General features: G+C 39.5%; 1 protein-coding gene across 5 annotated transcripts in view; it reads right to left on the bottom strand.

Annotated features, from left to right (window-relative positions):
- NT5C1B (5'-nucleotidase, cytosolic IB) overlaps positions 1-19,189 on the bottom strand; it is a 51,473-nt gene extending 32,284 nt beyond the window's left edge. For 2 of the 5 annotated variants that reach the window (XM_074195018.1, XM_074195024.1), the window contains exons 1-5: positions 4,757-4,842; positions 4,343-4,531; positions 3,668-3,778; positions 2,580-2,873; positions 1,978-2,145 (exon numbers count right to left, since the gene is read on the bottom strand). In XM_074195018.1, coding sequence (XP_074051119.1) covers positions 1,978-2,145; positions 2,580-2,873; positions 3,668-3,778; positions 4,343-4,531 — 762 coding nt within the window. In that variant the 5' untranslated portion in view covers positions 4,757-4,842. Of the gene's footprint in view, positions 1-1,977; positions 2,146-2,579; positions 2,874-3,667; positions 3,779-4,342; positions 4,532-4,756; positions 4,853-15,564; positions 15,653-17,375; positions 17,744-18,660; positions 18,818-19,105 lie in introns of those variants that run through there. The other 3 variants (XM_074195021.1, XM_074195020.1, XM_074195022.1) reach the window with 3 other exon arrangements.
- Between the last annotated feature and the right edge of the window lie 6,254 nt (positions 19,190-25,443).

Genomic DNA, 25,443 nt, shown 5'->3' with positions numbered 1-25,443 from the left:
CTATAATTTCCCCAGGAAACTGAGCCAAGGTTACCGACTTATAATTTGCATGTTCCTTCCCAACTTAAAAATAAAAAAGATGATTTTTTTTGCCTTTTAAGAGTACTTCTATAATGACCACCAACTAGCTAGCACCATTCTAAGTCTTCTAACTCTGATCATTTGCAAAGTACCTTAGACACATTTCATTACTCTCCTTGGCTCTAAAAGCTTTCAAAGGTCACTGCTGGTCACCCAGAAACATACTGGAATATTATTTTCTTTTTTAAAAATCTAAATAAAATGTAGGACAGAGAAGACTGTGTATATCAACAAATTTAGATACTATAAGAAGTCTCTTCCCACCAGTCAAAATCCTTTTGTATCATCTCTCTTTTTTCCATAGTGAGAGTACTCATCTTTCCATCTTCCTGGTGAGAATGGATGCCGTCTTTTCTGGGCAGAACGAATCCTTCCATTTTTGTTCTTGACCCCACTTGCTGCCCTTTATTATTTCCTCTCTCCCTCTTGAATGCTGTTTCCCTTTTCCTACAGTTAGATCTTAACCATCCTTAGCTCACATCCTTGGAAAGCCTGTTGATAGTCAGTACCTCTCACTCCCTCTTGGTCCTTTGCTAGTGATTTCTTAGTTATTCAATTCAGTCGCTTCCTTTTCTTATTAGGTTCTTGACCTTGACTTCTCTACAGCTTTTGGCACCATCAACCACTCCCATCCCCCTCATTCTTGGTTTCTATAACTGATCTCATCTGGTTCTCCTCTCTGACTTCTTTTGCTCAGACTCCTTTACTGGTTTATCACCCATGTCACTCTCAGTTGTGGGTATTCACCGAGATTCTATCCTGAGTTCTTTTTTCTTCTCTCTCTACTTTCTCTCCTAAACAGATGATTCATAACCCTTTTTATTGTGTCTCTGCTACTCTCCCAAACTACTGTGGAATAACTACACTTGGATAACACGCTGGCATCTCAAAACCAACACATGAAAAATACAAATAAAGTTATTTGCCCCACTTCTCCATTCCATAACCCCCCATCCCCAATATGCCAAACCAAGTCTTGTCCATCCTATCTCCATGGTGTATCTTGAATTTGTTCCTTTTTCTCTACTCACATCCTAAGTCAGCCCCTCTCATACTAGAATATTGCAGTAGATGTCTAACTGGTTTTCCAATCTCTAGTCTTTCTCGAGTCTGACTAAAATTATATTATTAAAATACAGATCTCATATCACTCTTCAACTCAAAATATTTCGATTGTTTTCTGTTATTTCTAGGAAAAAAATCAACCCCCCAGTTTCACTTTTAAAGCATTCCCAAACCCCACATAACAAAGCATTGGACCCAGAATCAGGAAGATCTGAGTTCAAATTCAGTCTCACACACTGATTCTCTCTTTAATCCTGACATGTCATTTCTGTCTGCTCTAGTTTTCCTCATCTGCAAAATGGGGGCAAATAAATAGCCTCTCCCAGGGTCATTGTGAGGATCAAATAGGATAATATTTGTGGAGTACTTAGCCCAGGTACACAGAAGGCACTTAATAAATGCTCCAGCTTTTCAATCATGTTTCGTATCCCTTGCTTTCCCATACTCTGCATTTTAGTCAGACTGGACTGCTGCATGCCTCCCATGAGCAATATTCCATTTACCACTTCCCTGTCTTTTTTGAAAAGTGGCCCCTACATCTGGATGCACTCCATCCTCACTCTCTCAATAGAATTCAAAGTTGGCTTCCAAGAACATTCAGGGCTCTCCTTCTTAAGTGAGACCTTTCCTATAGCCCTAGCTGTTAGTATGTTCCCCTTCTATACTATTCACTTGGGGGGCTAGGGTGAAGGGAAGTGGATAATGGAGTCACCTGGTTATGGAAGAGCCCCAAGAGATCATGGAGCCTAACCCCCTTTATTAAGCAGGGGGTATATTTTGGCTCAAAATAATTTGGCCCAGACTTTTCTCAGCTTATCCTTGGACTGGTACCTTGACAAAGCCAAAGGCAGGTCCAGGTTTCAAAATGGTATTCTCGTTGGTTATTTGGTACTCCATGTACTTCTCCAGTCCTTCCTTCTCAAAGATTTTATGTCCTTCTCTCATATTGAAGAGTGTCCGGGAAGAAACAGCAATGGTGATAGCATTCTTAGGTTTAGGCTGCAGGAAGGAGTGGACAGAAAGACAGATGGATCAGGAATTGCTAGAATAAGACACATGGGACAGACAGAAAGTTATGCCTGGAAAAGGGAAGTGAAAGTGAGGAATGGTGTAGAATAGGATGGACGACTGTCAGTGGGTTGGTTGGTTGGATGTATGAATTGTGGTTGATTAAGGAGGAAAGATGAATGGGTGGGACAAATGAATCAGTGAAGACAAGTGGAAAGATGGAGGGAAAGGAAGAGGGGAGCAATGGGAGAACAAGGAGAGAGGGTGGACAAAAGGGCACATGAGGGAGGATGAAATGCATCAGGGAAAGGGGCAGTCAGAGTTTGGAAGAAAAAGAAGATTGTAACCCAGGTGTCAGACTCTGACTGACTGCAAAGGAGCAAAGCACTGGGAGATGGGGAAGGGGGAAAATGAATGTTGCTTACTGGCCTAGGTCGACCGGGAGTCCAGTTGGAAATGTCCTCATCATAGTTTTCACACATATCCAGGGAACTTTGGAGGGGCATGAGCTTTGGGCTCTTCAGTTCCTGGTATGACCGGAACTTAAGCCCATTTTCAGCTAGAGATAGAGGTGGGGTTGGGGATGTTGTACGGTGTTCTAGCTCCCGGGCTGGAGTGGGTGCCTTCTCAATGGTCTGCACAGCAGATGAAGTAGGAGGATGCTTCTGCTCCCCAGGCTCCAAAATGTTGACTCGAGTGTTCACACTGATCGTAGATTGCTGGAGAAAGCATCCATGGACTGAGTAAGTGATGCATCCCGACCTCAGGACTCTCTTCTTCCCTCCTCCTCCAACACAAGCACACCCATGCACAGTTTACACCCCTGGCTCAGCACCCACTCACCTGAGCAGACCACCACATGCAACAGATTCCACATTCAATCGATTGATGCCTCATTTGTTTATAGAATGTTCATAGCTTGTGTGTGTGTGTGTGTGTGTGTGTGTGTGTGTACATTAGCAAGAAGCAGAGGGGATACCTTGAATCCACTAAATAGTTATCCTCCGAATGTGGCATTTGAGACCTTAAGGTCCAAAGCTCCCATCCTGATGGGCCCTGGTTTTGTGTCCTTGAGCAAGTCACTTTCAGTGTGTTTCCTCATTTGTAAAATGGGAATAAGAAGAACCAGAACACTTGACTGCACAGGCTTGTGGTAAGCATTCATAACAATACCAGAAGTAATAATACTAATAATAGCCAACATTTCTACAGACCTTTAAGATAGGCACCTTATCAACATTATCTTCTTAATTCTCACACAAACCCTGGTAAGTAGGTGCTGTTTACAGTTAAGGAAACTGAGGCAGACAGAAGTGAAATGATGTGCCCAGGGTCCCAAAGCCAGTAAGTACCCAAAACTAGATTTGAATTCAGGTCTTCTGGACTCCAGGGCTGGTCCTGCAGACACCAACCAGTGTGTGGGTAGCCTGGACTCCTGGTCTCATCCAGCCTTACTTGCATCCCTCAATCTTCTCCACCCCCCACCCCATTCTCCTTTCCACTCCATTCATACCCTCACATTCCGGCTTTTTACATCATCTGTGGAAGTACCACGAACATGTCTGGTTTGTCGGGCATTTTTCTGGTAGTCACTTTTGGGCATAACATAATCCTGTGTTAAACCCTGTTTAGGAGAGAGAAAAGATATTTATCTCCTCCCCCTGCTACCCTACACAGTCTGTCCAGTTGTAAACTGCCTAACTTGGATGTTTTTAACCTTCCTTGCTGACTCTACTCACCTCCACCTCCACCCATTCCATAGTTCTCTGACCCCCCCCCCAGCCCTATCCTCAATTCTTCCTGGGTCTATATTCAGTGAGGGATGGGGTGGAGGGGGACACAAAATAGGATGTTAAAGAAGCCTTTGGTGATCTAGAGGCCCCCTGGCTCCCTGCACCCAAGTATGGGATCTCTTTTCTTCCCTTCCAAGGATAGGCCTGGACAAGTTGTCAAGGTCCAATGCCCGACCAGCAGGGCCCTCTGAAGGAGATGAGTGACAGCAGTAGAGCTGGCCTGCTTGGTGGTTCTTAGGAGGTTCAACCCTTATCTTCAGTTTTTGACACGAGTGAAACTCGGGGAGGGTAAGAGCAGGTGAAAGGGGGACCCCTGGGCACAACCTGCAGCCTCTTCTGCCTTGAGTCCCCTCCGCCTTCTCCCCTCCAAGTCAAGTAGCCCGTTCTCGGCTCACCCTGATTATGAAGACCTGCCGTCCCTGCTCCCACAACAGGCACACATATAAATAAACAGTCAGACTGCGGAAGGGGCCAAGAAGTAATGCTCCCTCCACAGCACCCAGGCCAAGGCAGCGTCTATACGACGAAAAACACCACATCGAACAACGCCTTAGTGAGTGAATCGGGTTGACTGCACGCCTCATCTGAAAGATTGGGCAGAAATCGGTCATTGTGCTGGCCGGACACCCAACCCCCCCCGATCTGACCCAGAGGCCCACCTGGGACACAGGGAATGCGGACTGGAGGGAGAGCAGGGACCAGCTGCTCCTACATCTCCCCTAATCCCCTGTCTGGGCCTCGTGGCCTTCCCCACTGCCTGATGTCTTCACACCTGACTATGCCTTGCCACCCAGAATAGTGCTGCTCACCTGGGCACTCTGGCGAATGTTTGCTTTCTCGATGTCTTTCGTGGACTTTCTATCGAATTCATTGTTTTCTTTGGGAATTTTCAAGGCCCCTTCATTCTTAATGTAGAAAAACAAAAAGATCAATGAAATTGATTCTGTTCAGACTCTAAAGTGGGCCAAGCCTGGCACTGCAGTTCAAGATCTAAACCAATTAAACCACTTGGGGTGGAATGAGAAAACCCTTGAGTTCCATTCTCAGTTCTATTAACTGATTTATTATCCTCCTCTTTTCATGGTTGAAAAAAATGAGGCAGACAGAAGTTAAGAGACTTGCCCAGGGTCACTCAGCTAGTAAGAAACCAGATATAAGTAATGCTTTCATTGCTGTTGCCTATTGAAAGCAATGAATGGGAAAAAGAAAATATTTGGAAACCAGTCTACCCATAAGCATTACTTAAGTGCCTCCTTGGTACTAAGCCCAACTGCTAAGCACCAGAACACAAGGACAAAGAAGGAATTGATGCCTCCATCAAAGCGAGAAAACAAAAAGGACCTAAATGAGTATATACAGAATCAAACTCTGAATCAACATGATTCTGATAATAAAATGTGGGTACATACAAGGTACTTTAGGAGAAAGAACTAAAGCTAAAAGTTTGAAGGGTCAGAAAAGACACAGCACAAGGCAATGCTTGAGCTGGATGCTAAGTCACCTAGTAAGAATATATGAAGTGCCTTCTATGTTGGTCAACAAGCAATTATGAAATGCTCAGAATGGGATCTCCTTAAGAGGTCATGGAAAGAAATTTCAGCTTAAAAGGTACCATAGGCAATGGAGTAATATCAATATTAAACATATATGCATCAAGTGGTATAGCATTCAAATTCTTAAAGGAGAAAATAAAGAGTTACAGACAGCAAAACTATATTAATGTAGGACCTCAAGCTTCCTTTCTCAGAATTGAATAAATCTAACCCCAAAATAAATAAGAATAAAGTTAAGAATATGAATAGGATTTTAAATGATAGACCTCTGGAGAAAACTTCGAATGAGGATAGAAAGGAATATACATTTTTCTCTGTATTACATGTCACTGTCACAAAAATTAATCCTGTATAAGGGCATTAAAGACCTCACAATCACATGCAGAAAGACAGAATTATTAACTGCATCCTTTTTAGATGATACAATAAAAATTACATGTAATAAAGGATCTTTGAAAGAAAAAACTAAAAATTAATTGGAAAGTAAATAGCTTAATTTTAAAGAATGAGTGGATCCAAGAACAAATCTTAGGAATAATCATCAATCTCATCCAAGACAAGGACAATGATGAGACATCATACCAAAACTTGTGGGTTGCAGCCAAAGAAGTTATTAGGGGAAATTTTATATCTTGAAATCCTTATATGAATAAAATAGAGAAATCAAAAACTAGAAAAAGACCAGTTAAAAAATCCCCAATTAAATGACAAATTAGAAAATTTGAAAAAAGGAGAAATTAATAAAACTGAAAGTAAGAATACTATTGATCTAATAAATAAAACCAAGAGTAAATTTTAAAAATAGATATACCTTTGATTAATCTGATTTTTACAAAAAAAATGAAAAAAGAAGGGGCAGCTAGGTGGTGCAGTGGATAGAGCACCAGCCCTGGAGTCAGGAGTACCTGAGTTCAAATCTGGCCTCAGACAATTAATTAGTATCCAAAATGAAAAAGAAAAACTCACCACTAATGAAGAGTAAATTAAAAGGAATAATTTGGAACTATTTTGCCAAATTTTATGTCAACAAATCTAACAATATAAGTGAATATTTATCAAAATATAAACCATCCAGATGAATAGAAGAGGAAATAAAATACTTGACTCCATTTCAGAAAAAAAGAAGTTGAAGAAATTATCAGCAAACTCACTAAGAAAAAATTTCCATCCTATGGTTTTCCTTCTTTCCCCTTAGACCTAATTTCTCATACAGAAAATCACACACACACATATGTACATGCTATAAAATGTTTAGTAGACTGTTCACTGCTGAGAGGAAGAGGTTGGGGAAGATGGAAGAAAATTGTGTGACTTATAAATATTCATGTGGATAAATGATGAGAAACTTTCATAACATGTAATTGGGAAAAAATAAAATATACATAAAAAGAGAAAAAATTTTCTGTAATCAGATGGATTTACAAGTGAATTCTACCAAACATTTAAAGAACAATTAATTCCAATTCTTTATAAACTACTTGAAAAATAGCTAAAAAAAGAGTTCAGCCAAATTTCTTTTATAACATTAACACATTAACATGGTGCTGATACTTAAACCAGGAAGAGAGAACCAAAACAAAGAAAATTATAGACCAACCTTCCTAATGAATATTGATTATTTTAAATAAATTTTAGCAAAGAAATTCCAAGTTAATACTTGGATGATATAACATGATCAGGTACCAGGCATGCCATTTTCAATATTGGAAAAACAACATAATTGGCCGTATCAATATTGAAATTAACTGAAATCAAGAGCTTATCTCAACAGATGCTGAAAAAGTCTTTGACAAAATACAGCATGGATTCCTTTCAAAAGCACTAGAGAGGATAGGAATAAATGGAGTTTTTCTTAAACAGATAAACAGTATCTATTTAAAAACAGCAAGCATTATATGTAATACAGATAAACTAGCAGCATTTCCAGTAAAATTAAGGATGAAACGAGGATGCCACTATCACCTGTATTATTTAATATTAGAAATGTTAAGTTTTAAATTTTTTTATCTCTTATCTTTTATTTTTTCCTTAAGGATATGATTTCATTCTCAACACATTCAATTTTGATCGATGTATAGCATGGAAACAATGTAAAGACTATGAGATTGCCTTTTGTGGGGGGAGAGGGAAGTGAGATGGCGGGAATTGTAAAATTCAAAAAAACAGTAAAAGAACAAATGTTAAGTTTTAGCAATAAGAAAAGAATAAGAAATTGAAGGAATTAGAATAGGCAACGAGGAAACAAAACTTTCACTCTCTGCAGATGATATTATGGCATACTTAGAGAACCCTAGAAAATCAGCTAAAAAAACTATTTGAAACAACAACTTTAGCATATTAGCAGTATGTAAAATACTCATCAGCATTTCTATACATGACCAACAAAACCCAAGAGCAAGAGATAGAAAGAGAAATTCCATTTAAATGAACCATAGACAACATTAAATACTTGGAAATCTACCTTCCAAGACAAACCCAGAACTATGTGAACACAATTACAAAATACATTTCACATAAATAAACAATCAGAACAATGTAAATTGCTCATGGTTAGGCTGAGCTAATATAATAAAATGACAATTCCACACAAACTAACTTACTTATTCTGTGCCATACTAATCAAACTACTGAAAAACTATTTTACAAAGTTAAAAAAACAGCAACAAGATTAACAATCTGGAGCAGCGAAAGGATTAGAACATGAAAGAAATTAATTAAAAAACACAAAGGAATTTTTTCTACCTGTACTAATCTAAAACTATACTATAAAGTGACAGTCATCAAAACTGTCTGGTATTAGCTAAAGCAATAGATAAGTAAATAGGTTGAATAGATTAGGAACAAAAGAAGCAATAGTAAATGATTATAGTAATTTACTGTTTAAAAGTCCCAAGACACTAGCATCTGGGATAAGAATTCACTATTTGACAAAATCTGCTGAGAAAACTGGAAAATAGTATGGAAAAAACTAGTCATCAACACATCTCATATCCTATACCAAAATAAGGTTAAAATTGGCAAAACACTAGGCATAAAGGATGATACCATAGACCTATTAAGAGAACAAGAAGAGAAAAGATCTGTGGAGAGGGGAGAAGTTTATGACCAAACAAGAGATAGAGAACATATTAAATTGAAAAATGGATAATTTTGATTGCATTAATTTAAAAAGTTTTTGCACAAACAAAACCAATGCAGTTGATTTTAGAAGGAATGTAGAAAGCTGGGAAATAATTTTTACAACTACTGTTTCTGATAAAGTACACATTTCTAAAATAGAGAACTGAATCAAATTTATAACAATACAAATCATCTTCAATTGATAAATATGGTCAAAGGATATGAACAGGAAGTTTTCTTTCTTTGCAAGGCAAATGGGGTTAAGTGGCTTGCCCAAGGCCACATGGCTAGGTAATTATTAAGTGTCTGAGACCAGATTTGAACCCAGGTACTCCTGACTCCAGGGCCGGTGCTTTATCCACTGTGCCACCTAGCTGCCCCCACTGCACCACCTAGCCACCCTGAACAGGAAGTTTTTAGAAGAAGAAATAGTCTATAGTCATGTGAAAAATGCTCCAAATCATTACTGATTAGAGAAATGCAAACTAAAACAACTCTGAGATATCACTTCATGCCTCTCAGATTGGCTAAGATGACAAAAAAAAATCAGTATTAGAAGGGATATGTGAAAAATGAGACAATGATGATCTTTTGATTGGAGTTGTGAACTTGTCCAACCATTCTGGAAAACAATTTGGAAAAGGGCAATAAAATTGTGCATGCCCTTTGATCCAGAAATACCACTGCTCTATGGGTATTGCAAAGAAATCATAAAAAAAGGAAAAGGATTCACATGTTTGAAAATATTTATAGTAGCTGGTTTTTTTTGTACTGACAAAGAATTGGATATTGAAGGGATACCCATCAACTGGGCAATGACTGAACAAGTTATGGTATGTGAATGTTATAGAGTACTGTAAGAAATCATGAGTAGTAGGCAGAACAAAGATGGTGAAGATGGTGGAGTAAGGGCAGGAACTCCCACAAACACTCCCCCAAACCACTCCAAATACCTTTAAAAATCATTCTATAGGGGGCGGCTAGGTGGTACAGTGAATACAGCACCGGCCCTGGAGTCAGGAGTACCTGGGTTCAAATCTGACTTCAGACACTTAATAATTACCTAGCCATGTGGCCTTGGGCAAGCCACTTAACCCCGTTGCCTTGAAAAATCTAAAAAAAAATCATTCTATAATCAAATTCTAGATTGGCAGAATCCACAAAAAAAAAACTGAGTGAAAAAATTTTCCAGCCCAAGACAACTTGGAAGATCCTTGGAAGCATCTGTTGTGCCAGGGTTAGAAAGGGGCTGCACTGCAGCCCAGGAAGTGCTGACATGAACCAGCTCCACAGGAACAGATTAGGGACTCCTGGGACCATGGCAGTGGCGGCAGTTTCCAGACCTCTTAGCCCAGGGTTTGCCAAAGACAATTGGAAAGGTCAACAGGAAAACTCTGACACACTAGAGTGAGAGTGGAACCCAGTCCTGCCCAGGTCTCAGTCAGATCCTGTCCCAGGGAATCCTACTGCTGCTTCCAAAACTCTGGAAGCCCACAGATGGTAAAGGGCCGGGGGAGATTGCAGAGGTCTCTTTGTTATCCCTGAGGTAGGAGTCTTGTTTCACCCATCCTCAGATCTAGGTCATAGACTGGAGTCCCAGTCTCAGGAAAAGGAGCAGAGCTAACTGCTTGCAACAGAATAGAGAGACTCCTCCTGGTTCCAGGATGGAAAGGTCATCCACAGATCAGAGCACAGGCCAAGGCAGCAGTCAGAGCCTTTCATAAGACCTTGGAGAAATTGAGAACTTGCAAGTCCCTGGGGAATATCCCTGAAAATAGCTGCAAAACCCTCAAAAGCTTGTCTTCTTCTCTGGAAGCAGAGCCCCACCTCTAGAAAGTGTTCAAATCAAGTCATAGACTGGGGAAATGAGCAAACAACAGAAGAAAAAAAATAGACATTACACAATATGAAGGATCAAAATATATACTCAGAAGAAGATAACAAAGTCAAAATTTCTGCATCCAAAGCCTCCAAGAAAAATGGGAATTGGTCTCAGGTTATGGAAGAGCTCAAAAAAGATTTCAAAAATCAAGTAAGGGAGGAAGAGGAAAAATTGGGAAGAGAAATGAGAATGATGCAGGAAAATCATGAAAGCCAAGTCAGCAGCTTGGTGAAGGAGATATCAATAAATGCCAAAGAAAATAACGTCTTAATAACCAATTTGGAAAAAATGGTAAAAACAGTCCAGAAGATCAACGAAGAGAGGGAGGCCTTAAAAAGCAGAATTGGCCAAATGGAAAAGGAGATACAAAAGTCTTCTGAAAGAAACTAATTCCTTAAAAATGTAGAATGGACCTAAGGGAAGCTGATGACTTTGTGAGAAATCAAGAAACAATAAAGCAAAATCAAAAGAATGAAAAACTAGAAGAAAATGTGAAACATCTGATTGGAATAACAACTAGTGTGGAAAACAGAATGAGGAAAGATAATTTAAAATTATTGAACTATGTAAAGATCATGACCATAAAAAAGAATCTAGACCTCATTTTTCAAGAAATTATCCAGGAAAACTGCTGATATTCTAGAAGCAGAAGAATAGAAATTCAAAGAATCTACCAATCACCTCCTCAGAGAGATCCCAAAATGAAAACTGCCAGGAATATTAAAGTCAAGTTTCAGAACTCCCAAATCAAGGAGAAAATTTTATAAGCAGTCAGAAACAAACAATTCAATTATCATGGAACTACATTCAGGATAGCACAAAATTATCAGCTTCTATATTAAGAAATCCTAGGGCTTGGAAAATTATATTCTGGAAGGCAAAAGAGCTTGGATTACACTCAAGAATCAACTGAAGATGGATATTCAATGAAATACGAGGCTTTCCTTTCAAACTTTCTTGTTGAAATGACCAGAACTGAAAAGAAAGTTTGATCTTCAAATACAAAACTCAGGTAAAGCATAGAGAGGGTGGATGGGAATGGCAAATCATGATGGACTTGATGTTGAACTGATTGTATTCCTTCATGGGAAGATGATACTGATAATTCATGAATCTTCTCATTTATTAGGGCAGTTAGAAGGAACATATATAGAAAAAGCACAGGAGAGAGTTGAATTTGAAGTTTAATATATTAAAAAAAAGTTGGAGTTAATGGGGAAGAAAGGAATGTGCTGGGAGAAAGAGAAAGGAGAGTTAGAATAGGGTAAATTATTTTACATAAAAGGGAGTAAAAACTACTTTCAGTGGAGGGGGAAGGTGAGGGGGAATGAGTGAGCCTTATTCTCATCAGAATTGTCTCAGAGAGGGAATAACATTTTGGTATAGAGAACTATTTCACCATAGAGGAAAATAGGAGAGCAAAGGGATGGGAGAAAGGGGATGGGGGGTGTAGGTAATAGAAGGGAGGGAATATCATGGGAGAGAGCAATCAGATGCAGCGAGAGAATAGAATAAATGGAAATGGGAGGAATAGGAGAGAAATACGACTAGCAGCAACAATTGTGGGAAAAAAACTATTGAAACAAGTTTCTCTGATAAAGACCTCAAACATGGAGAATTGAGTCAAATGTATAAAACAATGAGTCATTCCCCAATTGATAATGATCAAGAGATATGAACAGTTTTTAGATGAGGTTATCAATGCAAGCTATTTAAATATTTTTTAAATGTCCTACTCACTTTTGATAGGAAAAATGCTGGTTGGAACAATTCTGAAGTAATACCTTATACCTATTGGATTGACTAATATTACAGAAGCAGAAAATGACAAATTTTGGAAGGGATGTAGGTAAACTGAGACAATGATGTACTTGTTGGAGGAGTTGGAAAGGATTCAACAATTCTATAAGGCAATTGGGAATTATACCCAAAGGGCTATAAAACTATGCCTATCCTTTGTTCTAGCAATGGCACTGCCAGTCTATATTCCAGATGAGATGAAATATGGGGGAAAAGAATCTATATGTATAGGAATATTATAGCAGCATTCTTCTACTGGTAGGAAGCTGGAGATTGGGGGGATTCCCCACAATTGAGGAATGGATGAACATAATGTGGGATGTGATTGAGATGAAATGCTGCTCTGTTATGGGAAATGAGGAATAGCATGCTCTTAGTAAAAAACTTACATGAGCAGATGCAATGGTCAAATATACTTTATACAAAATAACAGCAATGCTGTAGGATGATCACCTGTGAGTGACTTATCTGTTCTCAGCAGTACTGTGACCCCAGAAAATCCTGAAGGGCTTATGATAGAGATCGATCTTATAATTCATAAATAAGGTAATTCATGTTGAAGAAAATGAAATCTGTTCTTACAAAATTCATCCCAAAGACACAGCTTTTGGTGTCTGAAAACAGAATAAAGCATACTTTTTTACCTTATTTTTTGAGGTTTCCATTTTGGGGGGAGGGTTATGTTTACTTTTACAGCTCAACTATTGTGGTAATGTTTTTCATGATTATACTGTTTTACTTATCCCCAATAACTTGCTTTCTCAATGAGGGGGATTGGGATGGGAGGAAGGGAGATAATTTGGAATTCAAGGTTTTAAAATTGAATGCTAAAACTTGTTCTTGCATGTAACCTGGGGGAAAAAATTAAAAATAAGAAAATTAAAATCCTGAGTGGCCAGATTTTTAAAAAGAATGGAAAGATTTGCATGAATTGATGCTAGGTGAAGTGAGCAGACCTCAGAGAACATCGTACACGTTAACAGCAGCATTGTGAGGTGATCAATTATGATAGGTGCAGGTCTTTTCAGAAGTTCAATGATCAGGGACAATTCTGAGAGATCTGTTATGGAAAATGCCATCCCCATTCAGAGTAAAAACTATGCTATCTGAATGCAGAGCAAAACATTCTTTTTTTCTTTTCTCATGGTTCTAATTTCTCTTTCACAACATAACTAATATGGAAATATGTTAAACACGATTATACCTGTATAACTTTTGCCAGATTGTTCACTGCCTTGGGGAGGGAACAGGGAAGGGAGCATGTTAGAAAAAATGCAGAACTCAAGAAACTTTTGAATGAATGAATGTTGAAAACTACCTTTGGAAAAATAATAAAGATGGAAAAAGGTCCAATATTTTATTCAAATTTGATCATTTCATCAGGAAAGTATCAAAATTCCCCTTTTCATTGAATACCCATCTTTTCCCCTTTAAAAGTATGTTCAATTTTCCTGGATATTTTTTTGTTTAGGTTTTTGCAAGGCAATGGGGTTAAGTGGCTTGCCCAAGGTCACACAGCTCAGTACTTATTAAGTGTCTGAGGCCGGATTTGTACTCAGGTCCTCCTGACTCCAGGGCCAGTGCTCTATCCACTGCGCCACCTAGCTGCCCCTAATAATTGATTCTTGATTGTAATCCAAGCTCCTTTGCCTTCCAAAGTATCATATTCTAAGCACTACATGCCTTTAATATAAAAGCTGCTAAATCTTGTGCTTTCTTGATTGTTGGCTACACAACAACTGAATACTTTCTTTCTGCTTGCTTATAGTATACTTTCTCCTTGACCTGGAAGTTATGAAATTTGGCCATAATGTCCTTGGGAGTTTTCATTTTGAGATTTCTTTTAGGGGTGATTAGTAGATTCTGTCAATTTCATTTTTACCTTTAGTTCTAGAATATCAGGGAAGTTTTCTTTAATAAGTGTTTGAAAGATGATGTTTAGGCTCTTTTTATCATGACTTTTTATTTATTTTTAAAATTTATTTATTTGTTTTGAATTTTACAACTTTTCCCCTAATCTTGCTTCCTTCCCCACCCCACCCCCACAGAAGGCAGTCTGTTAGTCTTAGTCTTTATATTGTTTCCATGGTGTACATTGATCTAAGTTGAATGTGATGAGAGAGAAATCATATCCTTAAGGGAAAAAAATAAAGTATAAGAGATAGCAAAGTTACATAATAAGATAAGAGTTTTTTTTTTAAATTAAAGGTAATGGTCTTTGGTCTTTGGGGATGTGGACTGTACTAGATGACCATCAAGATTTGCCCCAACTCTTGGGTATCGTGAGTCTCTGAATAATAGTAAATTACATTAATTCATTGCTTTAACATATACCATACATTTAAGAGGCATTATTTCTTCCCTGACATGTAAAATATCAGTTGTTGGGTTTTTGGTGTTGTTTTATTGGTTTACTTTTTGTAGTGAAGCATTTGGTATTAAGTTACTTGCCTGGGTCACACAATTAGTAAGTGTCAAATGACTGACACTGAATTTGAAACTCAGGACCTTTTTCTATTGTGTCACCTAGCTGCCAATATCAGTTTTTCTAGTTCACCTTCCTGTTTCCTGTGGCTCTTTGGATACATCATAGTCGAGAAATAGATTTCATTCTCTTCAACATGAATTACCTTACTTAATAAGGACTGTCTTCATGATACATACTGAGCAAAAAGAGCTAGAAATATCTTCCTCTAGGATACATTCTCATGATTATAGATATGAGATGGAAGACCATTCCCAGCCATCATCTGCTGTAGCTCCTGGTCTTTGGAAATGGGAGGAATTCCTTACAGATGGGTAATTAAGACAAAGAGAGGGGCTTGCCCAAGATTATCCATGAAAGGGTAATATATGTAGAGCTTATAGTAGATTGCTTTTGGTCAGGGGGAGGCTGCCCACTGCAGGACAGCCTAGCACCGGCTCAGACTCAGCATCCTGCCTTCCTATCCCCCCCACTCTTTCTATTGAGGGCATTATTCTTCCAGAGCTGATCTTGTGGTTCTTCAATGTCCACTCTTGACCTTTCCTCATTGTTCCCATCACCTTAGCCTCTCTCTCATCTGTTCTCTTCCCATCACATCTCTTATACCCTTCCCCTTCTCTCTACACATGAATGACCAGAACCCTTGACACCTCTAACTTCAATTACCACCATGACATGCCTTGGTTTTCCAACTTCCAGGTTCTTTGTTCACCTATCACCTATCTAAGCAGCAGCCTTAAAACCTTCCTGAAAACCCAAGCCTGGCCATGCTTTTACCCTGTTCAGTATCACTCCATGACTCTCTAGAATAAAAAAGCAGCTCCTCAGGTAGTCATCTCAAACCTGGCTCCAGTCTCCCTTTCTAGGTTTATTCTAGATTGGAATCTCTCCTCATCTCTCCCTTCTAGAATCCAGAACTTAAGGCTCACAGAGGAGTGACCTCCTTTGGGAAGTCTTTCTAGATTTCTCTAATGGATCTTTTTTTCCCCCTTCTTCCTCCTCAAATACAGGTATATCACACATGTGAATTATATGTATGTAATCTGAATTTCCATGTGGGTATCTGTGTATCTGTTTATCTTTCTCATTCTTGCCTCTGCCAGTGACACCATCCTGGGCAAGCCATCATCGCCTCCCTTCCACTTTCATGTGATGAGCTATCCTCATTAACCAGCCATCCACCATTAACACTGAACACTGGAACAGTGGAACAGTGCATGAATAGTGACCACTAGGTCCAGTCATGTGCAACCTTCCAAAGGTCATCCATGGAGAATTTCATCTTGAAGAATTAAGACAATTATCTAAATTATAAAAGAAAGCATGATATTTTTTTGCAGGGGGGAAGGAAAGGTTGAATGAATTGACTCCGTTATTTGCTTCTTTACATTTGAATTGTCAAGTTGAGTACTCATCTTTGTGGGAGGCATTGTAGGGGATAAAAAAGGTAGGAAAAGGCCCTGCCTGAAAGGTATTGCAATCTGACTGAAGAAACAAGAACCTGTAGTAAGCAGGTGGTGACCAGGTTCTCTGATGCTCAAGTATTCAGATTCAAAGCCTTTTCATTGCTTTGAGACTCTCACTCTGACAGCCTCCCTTCATGGAAGCAGGCCTGGCGCCTGGGCCCCAGATGCCTCAACTACTCTTGTTGCAAGCTTTGCCTTTCCCTCAGTCGCTGTCCCCTCCCTAGTATCTTTCTGCCACTAGTCATGTATGAATACTCTAGAGAATCACTTCCCTTGGTGGTGGTGGGGGAGGTAAGGGGGTAAGGGGGAGAGAATATTCAGTTTTTCTTTTTCATTTCTATTTGAAGATTATTAAAGGCCCCTTGGATCCTCACATGCTGATTCTGATTCAGTACCTGGGGAAGGCATAGGGACAGAGGTGGTAGGAGCAGGCACACGTTTAAGCTGGTGAGCCTGAGTCTCTTATTATCTAAGTGTGTGTGTGGGGGAACTGAGCCAGGGTTTCTTATTGAAGTTACTTAAGGGCTTTACACCTGCCTGAGAGGGGCTTCTGGGGGATCAGTAAGGAACCAGAGGAGGAGTCTGTGAGCTTCTGGTCTTCCAGAGGTAGACAGGTCAATGGCCAGGACTTTCTGGGGCTTCTTAGGAAAAACCTTAGCCTGCTGAGTCCTTGGCACAGAGGACTTAGTCTAGCTGCAGCTCTCTTGAGGTCTATCCAGGATTCATTTGGCTCCTTGATCCTTGGGCAAAGGATTCCATTTGAATTTGTCTTTCCTGAGCCCCCCCAGGTCCAAGCAGCCTGGCCCCCTTTTCACCAGGAGACACAAATTCTTCCTAAGCTTCTGTTATGCCTCCCTCTCCAGAGACCCCATCATAATCAGGTTGATGAGAAAAAAGTCCAGGAAGGTCTGACCTGGCTGGGCAACTGCTTTGGTCTGCACCCTGCCCTCTCCTTCTTCTCTCTCTCTCTCTCTCTCTCTCTCTCTCTCTCTCCTTGGCCACTTCCTCCTTCCTTTATCTCCTTCTCACCCTCCCCTTCTACAGATAGCCAAAACTAAGGCCTCACTGGATAAAGGCAGCAGTTCTTTTGGTCCGTGGAGCCTGCCTGTGTCCCCCACTCACCTTCTTTTTCTTTGCCATGCCTTCTTGACTCATCTCCTAAAAGTTGAAGATGATTTGTTTAAATAGATGTTAACTTCTTCCTAAACCCATTGTATATTTCTCCTCCGGCCTGCTGGTGTTTGGAATGCTAAATTTGTGACATCATGCAGGCTTCCATGGCAACAGGCCGCCTATAGATGGCCATGGATTTGTACTATCTGGCTTGGGAATTTGAACAACTTTTTTTTCCATTGAATTTAAATCCATCACTATATTCTACAAGGATGACCAGGGAAAGCCCAGGATCCTTTGAAACTGAAGGACTAAAGAGAGAGGGAATGTTCTCTGTTCTCCCACCATTCAGCAGATTTGGGCATTCCCTGGTTACTCCATTACCTAGAATTTATTCAATTAAATTCAATAGATATTATTATTGCTATTATTATTGCTATTATGATGATGATGATGATGATGATGATGATGATGATGATGTAGCTGCTAGATGGGAGATCCTGAGGACACAGTGAGAGAGGGATGACCCAAGCCCTGCTTTCTAGAGACTGACACTGCATTGAAAGCAGCTCCAGAGAGTGTGAGATAGTGCAAGGAGAGACCTAAGCAGAGAGAGACCAGAGAGGTCTCTTTCCTCAGCAGTGGCCAGAGGAGTCTTCTTGCAGACCTCTGGGTCAGACTTTGTAGAGAAGGAAGATGTTGGTGATGTTTCTAAACATGTTATGAGATGTGATCTGAGGCCTATAGAGGGCTGGACAAGCCTAACAGAGAAAAGAAGGCAGAGACAAAAGAAAAGGAGGTTAGAGGGGAAATAGTGGTGTCCCATTGCTGAGAGTATCCAAGAAAAAGCTAGACAGAACACTGATTTTATTGAGCAAATTCTTAATCAGGTACAAGTGGGTCCCTAGGGCCTTCTCCCCCTCTAAGCTTTCATGGTCTGGAAAAGTAACCCAAAGTCAACTTTGAGGGCAACTAGGTGATAAAGTGGATGGCCTGGAGTCAGGAGGACTGAGTCCAAATCCAGCCTCAGATACTAGCTATGGGACCCTGGGCAAGTCACTGTAAAATGAACTGGAGAAGAAAATGGCAAACTGCTCAAAGATCTGCCAAGAAAACCTCAAAAGTGGGTCATGGAGAGTCAGACACACCTGATAGGACTCAACACCAAAGGACTCCGAATTTCACAGTCAGATATGTATGTTTTGTTCCTACAAGAAGACCTTCTAATTTCCTTGAATTTTAGTCCATCTACCCTTCCCTTGTATTTTTAGAAATATCTCCCAGATTAACTTACCTGTTAAACATGTCATGTCCACACTGTGGAAGGTCAGCTGCCTGAGGTCAAGGGTTATCTCCCTTTGGTCTTTGTATCCACTGTTCATGTTATACAACAGGTAATTAATATATGCTTGATAATTGGTTTTGAGTATGACCAGGCTCCAACTGGAATCCTAGAATCACAGGGTTGGAGGGAATTTTAGAAGCTGTCCAGCCTGTCCTTGGACAAACATTTCCATGATGTCTTAACTGACCAACTCAGGCCCTAAAGTGACATGTTGCTCCCTGGCCCTGAGGTGGCTAGCTCTCCTTGTTGGGAAATTTGCCCCAACTATCTGTCTCTCTGTGACTTCCACTCATGGTTCCAAGTTCTATTATCTTGAGGGAAGCAGGACAAACCCAATCCCTCTACCTTGGGACAAAATCCTTGAAATATGAGCAGATTATATTCATTTCCTTACCCCAAGTCTTCACTTTTTCCAGTTCATCACCCTTTTCTTATAGGCTTCATTTCTGAATATATGATCAGACCCTCCCAATCCACTTTTTATGAGGCACTAATGGTGTCACAGTTGATAGAGTGCCATGGAAGTGATTGGTCTTAAATCCAGCCTCTGAGATGATCCAAGAAAATCACCACTTCAGGACTGTTTCTTCATCTATAAAATAGAGATAAAAAGATATTTTGAGGCTCCAAATGACTTTAAAAAAATGAAACCTTAAGGAAATGTACAAATATAGTGAAGTTATATCATCTAGTTTCAGATCTTAAGTCAAGGAATCAATTTTAGGATATATAGAATTTAACACAACTTGAGAAATACTGAGTTGTTACTGTGAGTTGGACATATGCTGGGTATGTTTCAGGGCTAGGGGCAGGAGAGACCAACAAGACGGTCTCTTCCCTGAAGTACCTTTCATAAGTCTTTTGGGGGAGAGAAGACACCCAGAGAAGAAGCCACATCATAGCAACAACTATGGTGAGGGATACAGGTGGTGCCCAGAAGTAATTGAGGAGAGAAAATTTGATCTCTATGGACTAGCCTGGCCACAGGTAGAGTCTTAAGTATTGTTAAACTTATACCTTATTGGAAATGGAAATGGCAGCAAACTTGGAGAGAATCTGGTATAAACTCTTTGTTGTACAAAGGAGCAAATATAAGTCCAATGAAGGGAAAGGATTTACTTAAGATCACAAGGTCCCACCATGAAGTGAAAAGTAGTTGTCATAATCTATCATCTATTATTCATTGATCACTCAACAGAATTCTGGCACATTTTATGGATATAATGCTCCATCAGGCTCTGAGGAGGGAGACAGAGTAGTTTTCAGTATTTTCAAGTTATTTGACAAATCCTGGTTTATGAAAAGGGAGGGGGAAAAACACAAGAACCTTGACTGTCCCCTTCATTGTACCCCCCAACAAAACACACAAAAGATTTATTTTTTTCATTTTTGTTTCTGTGACCTCAGATACTCAAAAGAAGCGAAGGCACTGTGTTGTTATGACCCACCCTTGGACAGGTCCCAGTGGAAACATCATTTCTCATTTCTTATGAAATATAAAAGATATACTAAAATTAATGCATATGCTTCATTAGTGATTCTCTGGGCATTTAGGGAATGGGGAGAGTTTCCTGTATTCTTGTATTGCATTTTTGGGCAAAGCTCTGCCAGTGTATGAGTCATAGGTGGGATGTACCCATTGCTTGGACTTTGACTTTCCATTTGACAGGGAGAAGTCTGCCTCCTCTGGGGACCAGATCTGTGTTCTGTCAGCACTAATCATCACTTTGTGACTTTTTTCCAACCTCTGCCATGTCTCTAGTCCTTTGTAACTAGCTTAAAACTATTCAGAAACACTTGGGAGAGAAAGCATGGTCTCTTCTAGAGGTAAGTATTATGCAAAAATCTTGGAGATGAACTGAACCTAAAACCCCCATGCCTTGGAAATGCTCCAAGATTCCTCTCCCTTCAACCTACTCCCTCCATCTTTAGACCAGGCAAAGGGAAAAATGACTCTGGCTCCTATATGTTTATTCCAAAATATTTGAAATAATGGCCTGGACCATTTCAAGTCCCATGGGAGTGGGAGCCTTGAGGAGGAGTATGTATTGCACTCTAAGGGATCAGGAGCCCTTCCTGGGTAAGGATTAGGGGGCAAATCAGGAAAGCAGCACATACCTCTCTCCCCAGATTGCACCATACTGGAAGCATCAAACACTTCCAGATCTCCTGAATTGATTCTGAAAACAGCAGTGTGAAAAAGTCTAAAGTTATTTTTCTCAATATAGGAAGAGAGCTCAACTTTAACATAAAATTCAAAATCAAGAAAGAGGATGAAAAAATGAGCAAACATCAAAGAATCTGATCCTAAAAATTTATTATAGTGACAGGGAAAATGAATTTACAATGTCAGAAGAAAACAATGAACTCAAAACAACTACAAGCAAAACCCCAAAGAAAAATGTAAATTGGATACGAGCCCAAAAATAATTTCATGGAAGAGCTAAAAAAATGATTTTCAAAATCAGATAAGAGTAGTAGAGGAAAAATTAGATAATGAAGTAAAAGCAAAGGAAGAAAATTATGAAAAGACAATTAACAACTTGGTAAAAGAGTCACAAAAGTACTGGAAAAAAACCTTAAAAAGCAGAATTTACCAAATGGAAAAACTGTACAAAAGTCACTGGAGAAAATAATTACTTAAGAATTGGAATTGGACAAGTGGAAGCTAAGGACTCCATGTGACATCAAGCAACAATAAAAAAGTCAAAAGAATAAAAAATAGAAGAAAATATGAAATATCTCAGAAAAAAACAACTGGTCTGGAAAATAGATTGAGAAGTAATTTAAAAAATTATTATGCCTAGGGGTGGCTAGGTGGTACAGTGAATAGAGTACCAGCCCTGGAATCAGGAGTACCTGAATTCAAATCTGGTCTAGACACTTAATAATTACCTAGCTGTGTGACCTTGGGCCTTAACCCCATTGCTTTGCAAAAACCTAAAAAAAAATTATGCCACCTGAAACTCAGAGAACTCAGAGAAAGATCCCTGACATCATATTTTAAGAAGTCACAAGGGAAAGTGACCCAATATTCTCAAACTAGAAATGGAAAGACTCCATCAATCACTAGCCAGAAGAGATTCCCCAAACTCACAGGAGTATTATAGCCACTTTCCAGAGCTCCCAGATCAAAGTGAAAGGGAAAAATCCCATACTTCAAGCAGTCGGAAAACAAAACAAAACAAAAGAAAAATTAAAATACTGTGAAGCCACTGTCAGAATCATACAAGATTTAGTAACTATTACGTTAAAGGAACAGACCATTTGGAGAATGAGATGCCAGAAGGTAAAAGAGCTGGAATTACCACAAAGGATCAACTACCCAGAAAAACTGAGTATAAGTTTTCAAGGCAAAAAGAATATTTTAGTGAAATAGAGGACTTCCAAGAATCTCTAATGCAAAGACTAGAGTGGAAGAGAAATTTTGATTTCCAAATATAAGACTCAGAGAAATATAAAAGTCAAACATGAAAGAGAAATGATAATGAGCTTATGAAGGGTAAATTATTTACCTTTGTTGGAAGATGATACATGAAACTTCTCAGAACTTTATCATTATTAGGACCATTAGAAGGAGTCTACAAAGGATGTGGGAATAAATCTATATATTGGGGTGGTATAAAAATAACTGGTAGGTGGGAAATCAAGATGCTCTGGAGAAAAGGAAAGGGAGAGAAAGAATTGGGGGAAATTATTTCGCATAAAAGAGGTGTGTGGGGGTGGGGAGTAGACATTGAACCTCACACATCTAAAGTCATTTAAAGAGGGAAACTATATATATATATATATATATATATATATATATATATATAAAATGTACATATATAAAAATAGAGATATATAGATACATATATATATAGAGAGAGATGTCTGTATCTCTATCTATACCACATACCTATATATGGACACATTTATTTCTATCTATCTAATCTATCTATCAATCATCTATCTATCTTCAACTGGGTATAGAAATTTATCTTACCCAGTTGGGAAGTTGGAGGAGAAGGGAATGAAGAAAAGGAGGGTGTAATAAAATGGAGGACAGATAAAAGAAGGCAGTTGTCAGAAGCAAAACATATTTTACAGGATGGATAGGAAAAAAAGAGAGAAAAATAAGGCTAACTAGAAGAAAATAGGCTAGAGCAAGCACAGCTATGAGTTGCGTAGGATGAACTCACCAATAAGACACATGCAGATAGCAGAATAGATTCGAGACCAGAATCCAACAATATGTTGTTTACAACATGTACACCTGAAAAATAGAGACACATAGAGCTAAAATAAGGGACTAGAATGGCATCTGTTAGGTTTCAGCTGAAGCAAAAGAAAGCAGGTTGCAATCATGCTCTCAGACACAGCATAAGCAAAAATAAATCTAGTTAAAAGTGTTAAGCAAGGGAAAATAATAGCTTGCTAAAAGGCACCAGAGGCAACGAAATGATACCAATGCTGAACACACACACTGAATGGCACGGTATCCAGATTTTTAAAGAAATAGGGTCCCTACATGTCAAGCAGCCAGTGTTTCTTGTTGCATGAGCTCTTTCTTACTGAGGTTGTGAACACTTTTCATAGAATCTTAGAAATGGCAGAGACCTCCGAGACTAATCTAATTTAAATTTCGATGTGCCTTAAGAGTGTTCATCCAGTCTTGTACATGATCTCCAGGCATGAGGAATGACTATGTCTGGAGGTGAGGCAGCTAATTGCTAGGAAGATCTCCCTATCTATAAGTCCCCCCTGTCCTCAGTCTCCTTATTCTGTCTTCTGAAGCCAAAGAGAACATGCCTAATCCCTCTTCCATGTGGTAGTCCTTCAAATACAGTTACCATGTTCCCCCTATATTTTTTCCTCTTCCAGATGAACTATTCACAGTTCCTTCTTTGGGGAGTTTCTTCTTCACTTTTGTTGTTGTTCAGTTATGTATGACTCTTCGTGACCCTTCAGACCAAACCACACCAGGCCCTTCTGACCTCTGCTACTTGTCCATGGGATATTCTTGGCAAAGATATTTGAGGGGTTTGGCCATTTTCTTCTCCAGTGAATCATGTTGTGAGAACTTTCCACTATGACCTGTCTTGGGTAACCCTTTATAGCATATCTCATAGATTCATTGAGTTACACAAGCTCTTCCACCATGATAAGTCAACGATCCGGAAAGGAATCACTTCTTCAGTTACCTTCTTCCAATTGTATCCCTAATGACTATGCCCCAACTGAAAACATCAGTGGCAAACTCAGGTTTTAAAGGTAGATAGCTGGATAAATAGCTTGCTGAAATACTTACAAAAGACTTACTATTCGTCAAGTATGCTGTTAAGCGCTGTGGATGTCTATCAAAACCACAAAGTACCTGTCCTTAAGGAGCTTCCATTCTAATGGGAGAAGACAACTCACAAAATTAAACTTTAGGAAGGATTGAAGGTGGGAGACAAGCCATATTGATGGACAAGATAAGATGGCATGGAATCATGGTGGGGGGAGCTTTTCTCCTGGATTCAGTGAATTGATCTTTAAAAGCAGTGAAGACATGGCTTCATCCTCTCCTTTTATTTTCTCTCCGATTCTCTCAGTGAACTAATTGATGCCTCAGGAAGAGTTCCATTTTCATCTGCCCCCTCTTCATAAAGCTCCTGTTTTGGGAACAGGCCCACCCATTCATACCCGATACCTGTCTTCTTTATAGTGATTGTGCATTGCCTTGGTGCTGTAAGCATTTAGCTCCTGCCAAAATGGGAACAAAGGAGAAGGATGAAAGTAATAATCCCATTCTTGGCCCCTCACCCCCATGTCCTTTTGATGCAATTCAGCAAATGTGTATTCTGAGATTACTCTATGGAAGGCTTTTTGTCCTCAGCACTTAGGGGGACCAGGACTGTCACCAGACATACATATTTGATTATATTTTGAAATCACCATTTTCCTTTAACTATATTTTCTTTGTCTAATGGATAAAAAAGGACAATACGTCCTTTGATGAAGATGGACCCTTTGATTACCCTTAATAAATTCTGGCCCTCCTTAGTATTTTATAGATGAGGAAACTGAGGTAGATAATGAAAGTGAATATCATTAGGTCACCCAGTAAGGAGGAAGCTAGCAAAGCCAGAAACCCAAAGTATGTGTTATTCTTCACATGGACATAGGCAATTCAATTCAAAATATGCTTCAAGTAATTAGTGCTAGGGAGAAAAGAGCTCTGCAGTGATGCTGAAGCCAGGAGGGATGGCCTCCCAGTCATGGGGGACAGTCATAGCAAAAGTGTGGAGGCTGGGTTTGGCATAGCAACTAGGGATGGAGCTCCATGTGGTTTTCTGTGGCTCCCAAGGCCCAGCCAAGCCTCTGCTTAGCTAAGTGATCTTTATAAAACCAACACTGATTAGTGCTTTGTCCTTTGCCTTGGGACTCTTCCAGGTTTTCCTTATGTAGCCCAGTTTGTGAGGGAGAAAATGTACTTGTTTGTGTTTTGACAGTTGGTCTGTTCCTAGGGCTGCCTTCCTCCCTGGACTTCCAAAAGAAAGTCAGTACCAAGTCCATTTCTGCATTCATTCTGTTGGCCTTCTAAGGAAGGACCAGCTGGGATGAAATATGCTTTGGAGAGTTTGCTGCTGGGTCATAGGCAATATTTTTCCAGTCACAAGTTTGTCCTCGGGCCTCCAGTCTATTGTTATTTTTCTTTAGTTCTTCCTCCTCTCTCGAACACAGGGCCTTCCCCCAAACTCCTCAGCT

Source organism: Macrotis lagotis, chromosome 1 (assembly GCF_037893015.1).
Source record: "Macrotis lagotis isolate mMagLag1 chromosome 1, bilby.v1.9.chrom.fasta, whole genome shotgun sequence".
NCBI classification, from domain to species: Eukaryota; Metazoa; Chordata; class Mammalia; order Peramelemorphia; family Peramelidae; genus Macrotis; species Macrotis lagotis.
Note: the sequence above shows the minus strand (reverse complement) of the source record. Positions and strands in the feature narration are given on the sequence as shown.